We start from the raw sequence: 17,083 nt of genomic DNA, 5'->3' as shown, positions 1-17,083 counted from the left end.
TTACATGTTCTGACTAGGAAGCAATTTTCAAGAAAAAATAATGTAGCATTTCTGTGGGTAATGCAAGTTAATGTGGGGGTGGGGGGGGGGGAGACAACAAACCGTTTTCAGTCATAGAGGAATGGTTTTAAATGTGGGAAAGAAAATGTCAGCAGCAGCTGGGACGTGTTTATTGCGTCCACCGGGTTTCACCCTATGACCCAGCCAGCATTAAAGGCTGCATAAACCCCGGACCCACACACCAAGGGGAGCCATTTTGTGTTCAGCCCGCTTCTTTTGAAGACGGTCTCATCTCTTAAGCCGTTTAAGTTATCCACGCGGACTAAGGAGCCGTCATTTCCTCGGTCCACACAGACGGACACACACACACACACACACTGTCGGAAAGTAGCAGCAATGGGGGCGAAGAGAGGTCCAGACGATTTCTTGGAATTCCAGGCTAACGCGGAGCAGCTGTTTTTCTGCTCGCCGCTGCGCTGAAAGCTGACTCACACCAGACATTTGCTGGACTCCCCTCCAAAGGCGGACCGATATGTTGATACGTTTGTAGGAAATGGAACATTAGGTACACCTGCAATGTTAAATGGCATCCAACAGACTGGTGCTATTCCAAATTCTTTTAACCACAGGATGTAGTATTTTATTGTATTTGTAGTCATCTTTTCTTTATTTGATTGTTTTCTATTTAAAAAAAAAAAACATTTTATGAATAAGTGGAGATTTTGTGTAATTTTGAGGGAAAAAATACTATTTCGTTATCAGGAAAGAACATTACCTGTATGTATATAAAAGTTGTCCATATCGACGACAAAATGATTTCACTATATCATGTGTATAAACCGGGTAGGAAAGAATTCATGACTCCCTTAGTCATAATTTGGTATATTTCATTGCTGCACTGGCCTTTAGTTCCCTCTCAAATAAAAGTACATGTAACGCTTAGCGCTGGACGCTGCAGTTTTCTACTCCACATTCTCCTCTGTGCCGCAGTGGACCTTAAAGGCCTATCTCACTGCCAGAGACGTCGCCGTGACTGCCAGGCCCGATCGGTCACGGCGACTGCGGCGACCCTGGACACCAAAATATTGCTTGCGCTCTCACAAGGATGATGTCTCAGAGACTCTCCTAACAAGGTGACAACCAGTTGCTGATATGAGCCTTTGTATGGTATATACTCTATAATCTGGTTCAATGCCATCGAAATCCATTTTCTTCCACCGTTTTATACATAAATTGAAATGAGCCTCTCACTCGCCTTATATTTAGCATCAGTGCAGTTTGTTCATTGAATACAAAAGATATTAAACGGTGTTAGGCCTGTGAAACAACAAGCTTAGATTTTTTTGCGATTGTGATAGTTACTAATTATGCAAGCACCTGCCCTTTTGATCTTTGTTACTCGTAAACACATTTTAGCTGAACGACAACACCGTTTCCGGGTTTTACGGGAGCGGCTGGACCACGGCATCTCGCCGCCATGGCCGGTCACAGCGAAACGGTCATCTGTTACGGGACGCCACGGGCTGAAGCGTGGAAGAACCACGAAGTAATAATAAAAAAAAAAAAATTCATCGGAAGCAGCCGAAAGGACCACAGCGTCTAGTTTACTGTTGCCTGCGCACTCAGCTTGGCCACCACAACTCTGCATGATATCGTCAAGGACCAATCAAAGGAGAGCTATTTTCCATGTTTAAATTAAGGATAAGAGCAACCCAATAAGAGCATAGCTTATTTATATTAAAATATTGATGAGAAATCAGTCAGTCTCAATTGCCAGGCGTAAAAGATCAACTTGAATGTTTTAAAACGCGCCTCCTGGTTATTTCCAACCCAAATTATCATGCAAATTCAATATAAAGACATCAAAGATTATGCAAAATTAAACAAAACAAAACAAACCCTTAAGGTAATACAGTGCTGTGGAAAAATATTTGCCCTCTCCTGATTTTTTTTTTTTTTTTTTTTTGCACATCTATCTCACACACAGGTTTCAAATCTTCAAACTAATTTTAATACCACTCAGACAACCCAAGTAAATACAAACTGCAGTTTTCAAATGACAATTCAATTTATAAGGCTAAAAAAAAAAAAAAGGAATTTGCCCTGCCACCTTGTTAAATCGCAAAAGTCACTGTGACTAACCACAAATTTGGGAAAGGTGAGTTCAATTTCACAAGGCACACCCAAACCTGATTACCACCGTTCTAGTTGACTCAAGAAATAATTTAAATAGAATCTGTCAAAGAACGTGAAGTAGGCGACAAGATCGCAAGAATCAATACATCATGCCACGATCCAATGAAATTCAAGAAGAAATGAGAAAAAAATAATTGAAATCCATCAGTCTGGAAAAAGTTACAAAGCCATTTCCAAGGCTTTGGGGCTCCAGCGAACCACTGCCAGAGCCATTATTCACAAATGGCCCCAGGAGTGGACGACCAACTAAAATTACTCTAAGAGTGCGACGATGACTTACCCAGGAGGTCACAAAGGAATCTTGAATAACATCTAAAGACCTGCTGGCCTCAGTTAAGGTCAGTGTTCATGACTCTACCATAAGAAAGAGATGAGAATATGTGAGATACGGGCCAAAATTTCCATCCATGGGAGAGTTCCCAGGCGAAAAACCCTGCAGTCAGCAAAAAATACAAAGGCTCGTCTCACATTTGCTAAAAAAAAACATCTTGATGATCCTCAAGAGTTTTGGAAGAACATTCTGTGGACTGATGAATCAAAAATTGAACATTTAGGAAGATGTGCGGCCTGTTACATCCGGTATAAAAATGGCACCACATTTGATTTAAAAAAAAAAAAAAAAAAAAAAAAACATAAAAACATTATGCCAACAGTAAAACATGGTGGTGACAGTGTGACTGTCTGGGGCTACTTGGCTGCCTCTGCCTCATTGATGGAACAATGAATTCTGCTGGTACCAAAACAATCTGGTGGGAGAAGGTCCGGCCATCAGTTCGTGCCCTAAAACTCAAGCGCCCTTGGATCATGCTGCGGGACAACGATCCGAAAAACACCAGCAAGTCCACTTCTGAATGGCTCAAAAAAAAAAAAAATGTTTTGGAGTACACAGTACTTTTTGCCATTAGCACGTCTGCCTCATGGTTCTAAGGTTCTGACTTTGATTCTCGGCTTCCTGTGTTTTGTTTCCATGTTGTAACTGTTTATGTGGGTTTTCTGTGGGTATTCCAGCTTCCTTCCATATTTAAAAAAAAAAAAAAAGTGTGCGTTAAAGGGCCACTGTCATGAAATGCATGATTTTTAGTATGTTATTAATGAAAAAACGGCAGCAGACATGGACCCATACGTTTATTTCACCACAAAACATGATTTTGACGTACACAGCTTTTTGTAACTCCCTCCATGAAAATTCACTCGAGGGATTTGTTTTCGAGAAGAAGCAGGAAGTGATGTACAGGGCAGGATCGCCCTCAAGTGGACTTGTTTTTTTCTATTAGTTTTACCTCCAGGAAGGTAGCTCGTTCCTTCGTGGTAGCCAAAATGCCGGCGACCACTAAAATGCCGTCAAATGACACTTTCGCAATTTTGCGCGTGGACGACGCGCTCTCCGCTCATATTTATTTTTTCGTATAGACATTGAAGTGAATGTTATATGTATTTTTCATTTTCATATCCATTTTAGAATGTTTACAGGGATGACACGATACTTTTAAGTTCACTGAATACTCTTAAAGTTGTCCATAGGTGTGAATATTTATGCTTGTTTGTCTCCATGTGCTGTTTTTGACACCAGTCCTGGAACTTTTCTAAGACACTATTTTGTACCACTAGCACTATTTTTATTTGTTCCTAAAAATGCCCGTATAGTTTCCCTGTAACGGACGCCCCCATCTGCAGTTAAGTACACAAACATCCAGACACGTGCAATATAAATGAGCATCGTCTTCCGTTTTGTGTCCAGCTTACTAGGCAATAAATGTCAGATGACGTGCGACGCGGGTTCCTACTACAACGGCCACCGGAGGACTTGCGAGCCCTGCCACCGCGCCTGTGCCACCTGCGCCGGTAATGTGACAAGATGCGCACTTGACGGGGCAGAAAAGGAGGAAAATAAACATCTCAACGTCTTTTTTTTGGTTGTTTTTGTTTGAAGGCACGGGCATCGAGGCGTGCACCAGGTGCGCCGACGGGTACCTGCTGGAGGACTGGCGCTGCGTCTCCACGTGCAGCAACGGCTACTACCTGTCGGAGCAGGTGGCCGACGGAGGCAAGGTGCAGAAGTCCTGTAAAAAGTGAGTTGGACTAGACATCTCCACTTAGATAAAATTAACAGACTTGCAGTAAAGTTAGGGGCCCAAGTTGCTGTGCAGCGTTGTAGTCCACATGATCCACTTTGCTGCGCAGCCGTTAAAGGGGAATTCCGTGGTTGCATCAACAATGTATCCAATAGGTCATGTAATATGTACTCTATCTTGACAATGTGATGTTAAATCCTCTCTCATTTAATAGTGTTTTGAGAAGATTTTTTATCGACAATTACGAATTTTCAGGGGCGCTGCCATTTTGGCGACTCACATGACCTACGTGCGCGGATGTGAAGTGTTACGTACCGTTCCAAACGCTCGATTACGTGGGACACCATTTATGCCCAGCGCTGATTTCTCGGATTTATTTCTCATCTGATGAAGAAATAGCAGTATCGGCTGAACGGGAAGACAGAGTACTACTTCCATACAGATTTGAACCTGTGGCTGTAAATAATGCCGCCGAATGAAAATGAGAGAGGTTTTAACATCACATTGTCAAGCTGGAGTACATATTACATGATCTATGGGATACATTGTTAATGCAAACCAGTGGATTTCCCCTTTGCCAGGATAAGCTCCAGTTCATTCGTCACCCTAATGAGGACAAGCGCTATGTAATTTGGAGTCCCGCCACAAGCATATCACTAGCCATGACATCCACCAGCCAGAGGCTAAGCATAACTATATTTTTCCACAGATTAGTGGACAGTTCGTAGCTAATATTTTCCATGCGGGAACTCTGTATCCCTCTACTGTTCCGCCACCTTCCATTCGATTTGACCTCAGTGGCTCTCACGTCAACGATATCCATATCCAAAGTTTCAAAATGCTCAAGTTGCCGCGCCGTTTGCCCGTGGACAGGTGCGACCATAGCTGCTACGAGTGCCTGGGGCCCGGCGAGAGGAACTGCAGCAGCTGCGTCAGCGGTTACAATCTGGAGGTGGGGTCCTGCGTGGTCAGCACCATCTGCAAAGATGGTGAGTTTTTCAGCTCTCTTTCTCACTCCCTTCGTTGTACGCAAAGCTTCTGCTCGCGCCTGCGAAAGCTATTTCACAAACTCACCAAAGTGCACGCTTCTAACGGTAAACGGTGGACGCTTGCGGCTCCAACACTCTGTTCCGGGAAGGTTTTCTTTTTTGAGGGGGCGAATGCAATTCTTTTTTTCCCCTGAGACAATCTATAGCAGTTCCTAGGTGCCTTACTAACGTCTTACTAACGGCTCGCTTACAGATATATTTTGGTAAACAGGCAGCATATATAATACTTATTATTGTTTACCCAAGCACTTAAAAACTCACATTTACATTACATGTGCCCTTTAAATTTAATTTTCACCTTGAGGAATAATGAATGCATTTAATAATAAATTGGAAAATATTAAATGATGGTGCAGGCAGCGTGGGATCGATTCTCGCTCAGCGATGGTGTCGATATCTGCCCCGTGACTGACTGGCGACCAGTTCAGGGTGTAGTCCGCCTGTAGTCTCCCGTGACCCTTGTGAGGATAAGCGGTTTGGATAATGGATGGACGGATAACTGTATTTTATATAATGTTTAATTTTTTTTTTTTGGGGGTGTGGGGCTGTTGGTTATTATAATTTGGTTCTATAATGGTTTAAATCAATTCATCCATCCATTCATTTTCTATGCCGCTTATCCTCACAAGGGTCACGGGGAGTGCTGGAGCCTATCCCAGCTGTCAATGGGCAGGAGGCGGGGTATACCAGCCAATCGCTGGGCACGTAGAAACAAAGAGCCACACTCGCAATCACACAACTAGGGGCAATTTAGAGTGTCCGATTAATGTTGCGTGTTTTTGGAATGTGAGAGGAAACTGGAGTGCCCGGAGAAAACCCACGCAGGCACGGGGAGAACATTGAAACTCCACACAGGCGTGGCCGGGATCAAACCCGGGACCTCAGAACTGTGAGGCCAACCACCTAAATCAATTCATACTGTATTCAATTTGAATTGTTTTGAGTTTTTAAGTCTTTGGTCTGTTTGTGCTATTTCGACTGACTATTTCGACTCTGTCCTCCCCGACTGTGCTTGTGTGCTTAATAATGCCACTAACAGCCCAGCCGTACCCCTCAGGCTTGCTGTTGTGTTTTTTTTTTGGGGGGGGGGGGTTGTTTACTTTAAGCTTAGACAAGCACTTCCTGGTGCACTCTGTGCTAGTGAATGGACAGGATGGACTCATTCCACATCCCTCAGATATTCTTTCACTACTTTTGCTTCTGACTTCCTTATTGCTCACGCTTCCACCAAGTAGGAGTTTATTCCGTAAGTTGCCATCAAAACGAGCTTTTGCATTCCGTAAAGGTTGAAACACAAATGTAGGTTAGTTTTACCACTCCAAGGCAACCTACACGGTAGTGTACGGCTTGGTGGAAGCGTGGCTTCATTTTTCTCTCTGCATGTTGCTTGTACTCCCCCTTTTTTGCTGTTGTTGTTGTGAAAGTCATTCTAAGGTTGGATTTACACTATACATCCCTAAAGGGAATATGCTTTTTTTTTTCAACAGTTGTTTCCAGGTGTCTTAATAACATGGATCAACTTATTAATATTAAAAAGCTTGTTTTGTGGCCTGGGTCCTGTTCCAAAAAAGCACTGCAGGGCCAAAGCTGAGGATGGCATTCGTTTCCATGATGACTTTGGGAGTGGGGCTAGGGCGTTGTGACGAGGCAAGCGGCAACTTCACTTACCCCCCAGATACAGCATAGAGCTCGTGCACCTACGTGACTGGCCATATTGCCGGTCAAGCAAAGCATTGTTCAATGCTAAGTCCGTCGAAACGAAACGAAAATACGTCTCCCAGAGTTTTGTCCGATACCGTTAAACATTTTGAAGGTGATAATAAACGAAGGTACGTGTAAAAATGAGAGACACTTGGCAAAGAGGACCCATATTTAATGCCGAAGTCGATTTTTTTGCCGATAAGAAACTGGACTGTTAACCCGCTTCAGCTTGTCTTGGACAAGTGGATCCACGCATAGATCTGGTGAGTAAGTCGTCGAGATTTACACGGAAAAGTTTGAAAGCGCAGAAAAGTCTAGACGCATACAAATACTTTGTTGCTGGATCTGTTCTCATTAGGAATAAATCCCACATTATGATGGAGCCACTCAGATTTTTTCAAGACAAATACTAATATTTAAGTAAATGACCCCTGGTTTTACAAAAACTCGCATTCATTAACTATGATGGGGGGGTGGGGGGGCAGCAAGTCGGCTCCTCTGTACACGGAAGCGTATCGCTGCCGCACATAAACCTCTCTGCAACAGACGATTTATTTTATTTTTTTTTTAATACGTATTGTTTTCAAATGAGCCAACTTGGCATATAAATACTTCTTGGGAATTTGAGATTGAGAAGAATAATTCCTACGTGACATAAAGCGATCGCCACACAGGCCTGTGTATATTTTGGTTGGGCACCATCCATCACGTTTAATTGCCGAAATCTTTACTGGTCTTTTCAGCTGATATTCTATAGAATGACCTCTTTGAATATCTGTCTCGTCTGTTGTGACAACCACCAGCACAACAAGTCTCGGGTATTGTAAATATTCTCCTCCGGTTCAATGTCTCCCACAATGTCGAGCAGCTCTGCTTGACCGGCAATATGGCACAGTGAAAATGGTGACGTCACGTGGCCGAACTCTATCTGCGCAGCACTCATCAGAAATTCACCTCCGTTTTTTATTTCTGTGGAATCTTATCACCAGATTTTCGCTGAAACATAAAATCCATGTATTTCCTGCTGTTTCTGAAACGGCTTAAACTGCAGCAGTGTTGTAACACAGTTGTTGTTGGCTACAGTCATAATGTGTTACACAGGTGCGAGTTATGCACAATTGAGAACACAGTCTACCTTCAAACTATACAGTCGCAAATTCCCAACTCGAATAAATATATGTTAAAAAATAAATATATTCAGTCTAACAATAACTGAGGGCGAGCATGTGTTCTTATCGCCAAGGGAAGGAGCTGAGAGCCGCTGTTGTGTCAATCCAACCTCAGATTTTGTGTGACTTTTCTTTTGATGATCTTTCAAAGTATTTGATGCCCAAAAAGTTGTCAATTTTCTAATTGTGTGGCTTTTTTTTTCTCTCCCTCTCTCAAATCTTTTTCCCTCCTCCTGACATGGACCCAATCACTCCACTGGACCTCAACTTCCTGTCTCCTGACCAATCACACCTCGCGTGTTTTATTTCTGTTTGTGTGTGTACGTGTGTGTGTGTGTCCTCCATGTATTTTTTTTTTCTTCTTCTTCTCTCCTTCCTGGTCTGTGGAAAGCAAATGAAGAATCTTGGGCGGAAGGCAGCTTCTGCGTGCTGGTTAAAAAGAACAATCTTTGCCAGAGGAAAGTTCTGCAGCAACTGTGCTGCAGAACGTGCTCGCAAAGGGGCTGACATCCCCCCCACTCCCTCGCTCATGCCCCCCCTCCCAACTCATTCACAGTCACATAATTTATAAAGGAATCTGTGCCTCTTAAAGGGACTGCATGACAGGAGGTGCGAAGACGGGACTACAACACACCTACCTTTTTTTTTTTTTTTCATTTTTTCATTTTTGCTCTGTACTGGAACAGTCAGGGTGTACAACGACTGGGAATTTCCTCAACAACGTCAAAAAGTACAAACAAAAAAAAAAGTGTCAGTATTTTGTGACCAAAGCATCAATGCCAAAATCATTGAACATTTTTTGGGGTTGTAATTTTTTTTTTTTTTTTTTGCGCCAGTGTAGCGTTCATCGCTAAAACCTGTGAATCTCTGAATGCGTCTGTGTGCTTCTTTTTCTCTTTTTTTTCCAGTGTTAATATTAATAATAATAATAATAATGAACAGATGGAAATAGGAGAGATTCTGTAAATACAGTGTAATCATTAAAGAAAACACACAGGGGGTGGGGGTGGCGGTGGGAGTCACATAACAATGTGAAAATCACGTCTCGTCTGGGCCTGAGAGGAATCGCAACATATCCGCACACTACAGGGAAATGATGTGATGCACGCGCGAAATCAATTTTTATACTAAGAACACCACCGCTAATGTGTGTTTTCATTGCAAATGGGCATTTAACGACATTAAATGATAAAAAAAAAAAAAAAAGCTAATCAAAATGTGATGGAACACATTCTGAAGGTTCTGAACTCCTGGTTCTCTGCCAGTGCGTGGAATTAGCTCAACTTCCAACTGCTAATGTCACCGGTGCAATCGAGAGCGCAACGTCCTGCGTCTAAGACAATAATGTGATGATAATCACAAAAATATGGGGAATATCTTCAATATTCTCAATTGGAAGATTTCCAAGGTCATTTTGTGATCCTGTGGGGGAATCGACTTGGATTTGAGGGCACGTAATTAAATGGAGGGCACACAAGTAGAAATAGAAACGTTTTGTCAGATAAGCGGACACCTACGCAAAGTAGACTTAACGTTCATTAACTTTTTTTTTTTCCCCAACTTCACAAGTATACAAATATACAAAGAAATAAAACAGAAAAAGCAAAGAATTGACTGAGCGGCTTCTGGTAAGTTGAAAATCTTGCGTAAGTTGTGGCTTTTGTAAGTCAATTGACGACTACACTGGCGTGAAGTCCGGTTGTTCTGGTAGGGAACACGCAAGAACATACTTTCTACACCTGCTGTAATTCCCAGCCTACAGAGCGCACCTGGTTATAAGACTCGGTACACAGAAAGTTTAACGCTAGCGCCGTGCTAATGCTAGCGCCGCGCTAACGCCAGCGCCACACTAGCGTTAACATCTTTGTGTACCGAGGATTATAACCAGGTGCGCTAACGCTAGCGCCGCATCACCGCATAAACCGCAGGGTTGAAAGCGTGTGGAAAAAAATCGCGGCTTGTAGGCCGGAAATTACGGTAGATTTAAATTCCCGTTTCGGTAAATTCCCGTTTCGTTCCCACTTACTACTCCACAAATTCCTAATTCCCAAGGGAAATTTCCAACTTTGAAAATTTGCGGAATTTTTCAACACTTTCAGCAGTCAATCCCCAAATGGATGAATCGATCTTCCGGCCAATCCCTGACTTGTTTTAAAGTCTGTTCGTTTCCAGCGTCAGGCCACGTGGGCCTCATTCATTCGTTCACTTCCTTAGCCAAGGGTGTGCAACCTGTATAAAAAAAAATAAAATAAAAAAGGCCCAAAACATTTAAACCCACAAATGCTCCATCCCATTTGTTTGCTCCGAGGTTTTTTTTTTTTTTACTTGTCGTGAAATTGCAGAGTAGCGGTCAATTCTTCCACGTGCGTCCGAGTGATCCAAACGCATTGTTGGCGGTCAGAACATGGCATCGTCTCCTTGTCGCACGATGGTGCTTTCGACGCTCGTGCTGCCTTCCAATAAAGAACGGTGTGTGCGTGTGCGCGCGTGAGACAAAAAAAGTATGTGCTTAGAGTATTAGATATTTGTCCTGGTCGTTGGTGATTTGTAATAAAAGCTGATGAACCGCCCTGTTGGTTTTGCTTAAGATAAAATGGTCATTGTTTAAGATGACTTTGGGCACACACACACGCAACCCTCGTATAAAACTTGTTTCTTTTATGTTCCTGTGACATATCTGCAACAATGCATTATTGTTACTCAGTGTTCTAGATTTTTTTTTTTTTTTTTTTTTTTACTTAAATGTTCTTATTAAAATGTTTACTCGATCCATGTTTCGGGGTTTTTTTTTTTTTTCTCTCACGAGTTGTTCTCGGCTGGTAAATTGATTTTGAAGGAGTTCGTGAATTTGTGGCCCCCCCCCCTTTTTTTTTTTTTTAATAGTATACTTGCTCAAGAATGTGGGAAAGGAGAGCCACTGTCACCAATGCGCTTTTCAGCAGGCCCCAGATATTCACAATGTTGACTTTACATTTTGTGCTTGTTTTTTTATTATTATTATTTTATTTTATTTTTTTGGTTGCATTTACAGCATTTGAAAAGTGTTTTCGGTACAGTTTTTCTTTGTTTTAATTGTATTTTCAGAGGACAACCTATTTTATGGCATCTCTGTATCGCAGATTTTCACGTTGCGGGTGGGATCTGGACCGTTTCCCCAGCTATAAACGGGTTCTCTGTATCAATTACCCAACGGCAGATATTCCGGCTTTTTTTTTTCCATTTGAGGCCCATTGTGATTGGATTTAGCCACTTTAGCTTAGTTGTTGATTGTTTTGTGGGGAGAGTCATCAAAATTTGCAGCCATGTACCGTAATTCCGGCCTATAGAGCGCACCTGGTTACAAGCCTCAGCCAGTACATTTGTAAAGGAAATACCATTTGGTACATATATACGCCGCAGCTGTGTAAAAGCCCAAAATGCCCACATTGAAACCCACATAGAGATATTTCAAAGAAAGACGGTACATAGAGTTTAACGCTAGCGCCGTGCTAACAGGGCCGGTTAAAAAAAATAAAAACATGCTGGTAAAAATTACGGACACGGCAGTAACACGCTAGCGCAGCACTAACAGAGCCGGACCGGTAAAAGTCACTTCCTCGGCAAATATATTCCACCTTTCTCACTCTTACCTTTTCCGCTCGATTGCCCCCTTGCAGCTGTTAGAAAAATGTACAAATTAGCCGCATCACCGCATTAACCGCAGGGTTGAAAGCATGTGGAAAAAAGTTGTGGCTTATAGGCCGGAAATTATGGTAAATAATCCACAGTTTATCAATTTCACAGCAATTGGACAAAATCTTTTGGCCGAATTGGTGACCCCTGGGAATGGCCAAATTGTCACACATTTGATTCTAGCCTAAATGTGTTTTCAGGCATTGATCCATTCGTTTTGTGTGTTTCATGGTGGAACCAAAAGTAAATCTCCAGGTGCTGAATTTTCCCACCCCCACGAACGTATTTGTAGCTGAGCTATCGTTTTGTATATTTTGTATAAAGTTTGCCACCATGCTCAGCCCACACGCTATTGAAAACTCAAAAGTCTCTCAATTTAGCGACCTCCATCTTTCTAACCAACGTTGTTCAACTTTGGCAACAAAAAAATATGTAGGGCAGCTGGAGAAGGCCAATGGCAGCTTCTAATCAAAATAATAGAGCTGTGGGTTCTTGAGGTTCTTGAGATATTTTTGGGGTCGTCTACTCCATATGGTGAGTTGATTCACTAGATCCCTGTTGCATCAACCAAGACAGCAAAAGTTTCTATTCCCCAAACTCGCGTCCTCTTTTCTTACTTCCGCTGTTTGACTGCAAATCCGAAATATCTGCACACGCAACTGCGTTGTTACAAGTGTGTACTGTATTGGCCGCAACATCAGGTGCACCTTTTAACTACGGAGAGGAAATTCTTAAAAACTCCCCTGCAGAGTGTTCAGTGTGTCTAGAAGGCATATAGCAATATTTAGCTATATTTTCCCAGTTGCTAAATATTTTCACTTAACTTCATCTGACTGTCGGCTTTCTTTGTCCTCAGACTCCACATCGTTTTGCATTGGACTTTTATTTTACTTTTGCAAAGAGGCAACACGTCACTGAGAATAATGAGATTGAGTTAGTGAGGAAGGTCAATACGATGGCGTCGCGGGATTTCGCTCAAGTGTAAAACGAGTGAGTGACGATGCGGATGGATCGATCGTAAGGCTTGTTTGGCACAATCAGAATCCTCATATTTGCCAAATATGTCAAAAACAAGGACTTTGCTCTCGTATGATCTCAGATAGCCATTTGATGGAAAATACTTGTGAGACAACAAAACAAATCAGAGACCGTGGTCCTCAGTCGGAAAAGGGGGGCGTGCCCTCTCCGGGTCGGGGATGAGATCCTGCCCCAAGTGGAGGAGTTCAAGTACCTTGGGGTCTTGTTCACGAGTGAGGGAAGAATGGAGCGGGAGATCGACAGACAGATCCGTGCAGTGATCCGGACTTTGCATCGGTTGGTTGTGGTGAAGAGGGAGCTTAGTCGAAAGCCGAAGCTCTCAATTTACCAGTCGATCTACGTTGCTACCCTCACCTATGGGGACGAGCTGTGGGTTGTGACGGAAAGAACAAGATACCGGATGCAAGCGGACGAAGTGAGTGTCCTCCGCAGGGTGTCCGGGTTCTCCCTTAGAGATAGGGTGAGAAGCTCGGTCATCCGGGAGGGACTCAGTGTCGAGCCGCTGCTCCTCCGCATCGAGAGGAGCCAGATGAGGTGGCTGGGGCATCTGATTCGGATGCCTCCCGGGTGCATGCCTGGTGAGGACTTTGTCTCTCAGCTGGCCTGGGAACGCCTCGGGATCCCTCCGGAAGAGCTGGAAGAAGTGGACAGGGAAAGGGAAGTCTGGGTATCCCTGCTGAAGCTACTTCCCCGCGACCCAACCCAGAAAAGCGGTAGAAAATGGGTGGATGGACAACAAAACAAGAGTATGGAGAGTCACTGACCAAAAAACATGTACTGGCAATCTGGCAAATGCCAATACATATTTTAAAGCAATTTAGAGCAGTTTGAAATGACTAAAAGCAATAGTCTGCCACAGCGACCATTGTGCAAAACCTCAGGACATGTATGCAGTTTCAAGTGACTCGGAGGGTGATAATCAGGAAGCGTGTCAATTGTGCAAATGGTGCACATACACAAGCATGTATGCGTGGCCGGATGTGAAAATAGTCTGACGAGACTACCGCAAAGAATAACATTATACCATAATTCCCTGCCTACAAGCCGTGACGTTTTTCACACGCTTTCAACCCTGCGGTTTATGCGGCGTCGCACTAGCGTTAAACTCTTTCTGTGTACCGAGGCTTTTAACCAGGTGCGCTTTGTAGGCCGGGAATTACGGTAATTGGCTGGTCGGAGATTTGAAAACAACGTCAAGATAAACTTGGCAGGATTTTACAATGGAATTGTAAGTTAACTGTTTTAAGAAGTTCAGTGCAAGAGGGAAGTCTGCTTGCCGGGGTGTTTGCTAGTTCGATATCGCCTACCCGGGGGAAGCAACTGGATCAGGTGGTGACCAGGATGAGGAGGGTCCAAGAGGATTTTGCATGCTCTTGTCATGGTTGTGGCAATGTGCGAGTCCTCAAGCTTTTATGTGGGATGGGTGGGGGTGGGGGTGGGGGGTGTACCGCCAATTTTTTCTTTTCAGCAGCGCACGCTGTGGTGTCCACGTTGCAGGCCAATACATGGGCGGCCACGGCAATTGTCACCTGTGTGACGCAACCTGTCTGGAGTGCACGGGGCCCGAGAGAGAAAACTGCACCAGCTGCCCCCCCGCACGGTGAGAAAGACCACTTTGCGCTCCTCCCGAATGAACGTTGTACGGCTTTGTACGCAAAATGTAAGGATTTCGTGATGATAAACAACAAATGAGTTCCCCGAGTACATCGCTGTTCGTTCATTCATGCCGCAGCTGTATATACTGAAAGAAAATAAACTGCATAACTTAAAAAGAAACAGACATAATCCGTCACCTTATTATTTTAGCTTTGATGGAATTAAATTGATTTGTTTTTTTTACATCCTGAATGTTTTTATTTCATGTAAATCATATTTGAATGTTGGAGCCAACTTTAATAGTATTAGCCAGAACGTTAGCGCTCGCTAACTTAGTTGAATGTAAAAGCACGACGGTGAAGTTTGCCGCTAGTACAAGTTTTAATTTTAACGTTATTTAATGTTTTGTGGTGTCTTTCCGGTTTATCTGAGAGAAAATTAAACGTTTAAGCAGCAGCCCGTGTCCCCACATTGGGGGAAAAATGCAACAAAGGTGTCACATTTCATTTTTAAAACATTTTCGACTCATGGAAACTTACAATGTAATCATTTTGAAAGCAGCTTGACATCACTTTTGCTGTTTTGCGACGTTAACTGCACAAAGTTTTTAGTCTTTTTATTGTCCCGACTATCTCCACGATATGATAGTTTTCATCAATTTCACAGAATCGGTAAGATTAATATGATCGATTCCACAGATGAACATCATTTGTGGAGATGAAATCATGTATTTTCCATCTTCAGTAATTCAAGATGGCGGTCTTTGTTGTTGTCGTTGATTGTCAATCACGTTGTTTCTCGTGCAGGCTTTTCGACGAGGGCGCTTGTGTGATCCGTTGCCAGAGGGGGCGCTACGCCGCGGCCGGGGAGTGTCACCGCTGCCACCCCACCTGCCACGAGTGCACTGACGAGGGTCCGGACAATTGCACCAGTTGTGACACAGGTACCAGCTCTCCACTGGCCTGGGATCAGCTCCTCTAGCCATAGTAAACCTGATTTGAGGTGCCGTCTGACCTGGGATCAGAGGGAATCCTCAATTTTGTTCCTGACTGCTAAGCCAGTGGATCAATGCTTTGGCGATTTTACGATTGTGAGATCCAGCAGGGGGCATGTGGAGCAGGGGTGCCTTTCACGTTTTATACTCCACATAGGCCCTTTGTCTCCTTTTGGATTAAACTGCTTAGAAATAATAATAAAAAAAAAAAAAACGTCTAATGATATGTTAGCGGCGGCACGGTGGATCAGCTGGTAAAAGCGTTGGCCACACAGTTCTGAGGACCCACGTTCAATCCCGGACCCGCCAGTGTGGAGTTTGGATGATCTCCCCGTGCCTGCGTGGGTTTTCTCCAGGGACTCCGGTTTCCTCCCACATCCCGAAAACATGCAACATTAATCGGACACTCTAAATTGTCCATAGGTGTGATTGTGAGTGCGGCTATTTGTCTCTATGTGCCCTGCGATTGGCTGGCAACCAGTCCAGGGTGTACCCCGCCTCCTGCCCATTGACAGCTGGGATAGGCTCCAGCAATCCCCCCGTCCCTTGTGAGGATAAGCGGTTAAGAAGCTGGATGGATGGATGATATGTTAGCTTGTTGTTGTACGTCGGCCCGGGACATTGCAAGATAATACCAGACGGTCTCTTCTCTGTCACGGAGACCCTCGTTTTCCTCTCGGATGAAACTGGTCTCCTTGCCAGCACTCGATTCGCCTTTTTTAGTTTATTTTTTTTTTAAACGTTAATATACTTCACAGTCTGTACTTGGGTGCAGCAGTCCATATTCTCCTCTCGGTTAAAATGAGTCTGGAAACACGTGTGGTCATGTTTTCTTTAACAGGCAGCAGTTCTAACAGTTGTGATGATTAGATGTTTTTGTTCTTGCTATCTCCTGCTAGGCGGCTTCCACGTTATCTAGAGCAGAGCAAAGCATTTCTTTACTGGAAGCAGATGTATGATCATTATATTCACAATTATTCCTACATTTCCCACCTGTTCATCCTACATTTGCTACCACATTTTCTAGAGCAGAGCAAAGCATTCTTCATTGCAGGCAGAGCAAAGCATTCTTAACTGAATTGGAGCAGAGCGAAGTATTTCTTCATTGCAGGCAGAAACAGTTACTGAATTGGAGCAGAGCAAAGTATTTCTTCATTGCAGGTAGAAGGAGTTACTTTATTATATTTACAATTTTTTTCCACATTATCGTATATTTGCTCAAATCCTCACGTCATCTAATAGATCACCCTTTCGGCTTTATTCTACAGAATCATATTTATGAAAACAAACATAGTTACACTCGGAGGAAAATGTATCACTAACTACTTGTAATCTTCTGGATCAGCGAACAGATCTGGAAGAGAGGTCATAACATCATCATCGTGGTCAAGTACTGCAGAGATGTGGCGCCGCATATCGACTCACTTTGGACGCCTTTTGTTGTTGTTGCCGTTATTATACGAGACTCCACAGTCTCCTGTTTGCTGTAGTGACGCTTAGTCTCCTCTTGGATCAAATTTAGTCTTCTTTACACAGAGAAGTCCTGCCGTGATTCGACTTTCTGTCGCAGTGTAACATTCCAGAGTCTCGACTTTG

At 43.4% G+C, this 17,083-nt stretch overlaps 1 protein-coding gene across 5 annotated transcripts in view; it reads left to right on the top strand.

The window, feature by feature from the left end:
- pcsk5b (proprotein convertase subtilisin/kexin type 5b) overlaps nt 1-17,083 on the top strand; it is a 92,586-nt gene that overhangs the window by 64,420 nt on the left and 11,083 nt on the right. For 2 of the 5 annotated variants that reach the window (XM_061816491.1, XM_061816492.1), the window contains exons 18-22: nt 3,935-4,038; nt 4,127-4,265; nt 5,142-5,257; nt 14,395-14,497; nt 15,300-15,436. In XM_061816491.1, the coding sequence (XP_061672475.1) occupies nt 3,935-4,038; nt 4,127-4,265; nt 5,142-5,257; nt 14,395-14,497; nt 15,300-15,436 (599 nt within the window). Of the gene's footprint in view, nt 1-3,934; nt 4,039-4,126; nt 4,266-5,141; nt 5,258-8,578; nt 10,889-14,394; nt 14,498-15,299; nt 15,437-17,083 lie in introns of those variants that run through there. The other 3 variants (XR_009794519.1, XM_061816494.1, XM_061816493.1) reach the window with 3 other exon arrangements.

This window comes from Syngnathoides biaculeatus, chromosome 4 (assembly GCF_019802595.1).
Source record: "Syngnathoides biaculeatus isolate LvHL_M chromosome 4, ASM1980259v1, whole genome shotgun sequence".
Lineage (NCBI taxonomy): Eukaryota > Metazoa > Chordata > Actinopteri > Syngnathiformes > Syngnathidae > Syngnathoides > Syngnathoides biaculeatus.
The sequence above is the reverse complement of the archived record's forward strand: the minus strand, read 5'-3'. Positions and strand labels throughout refer to the sequence as shown.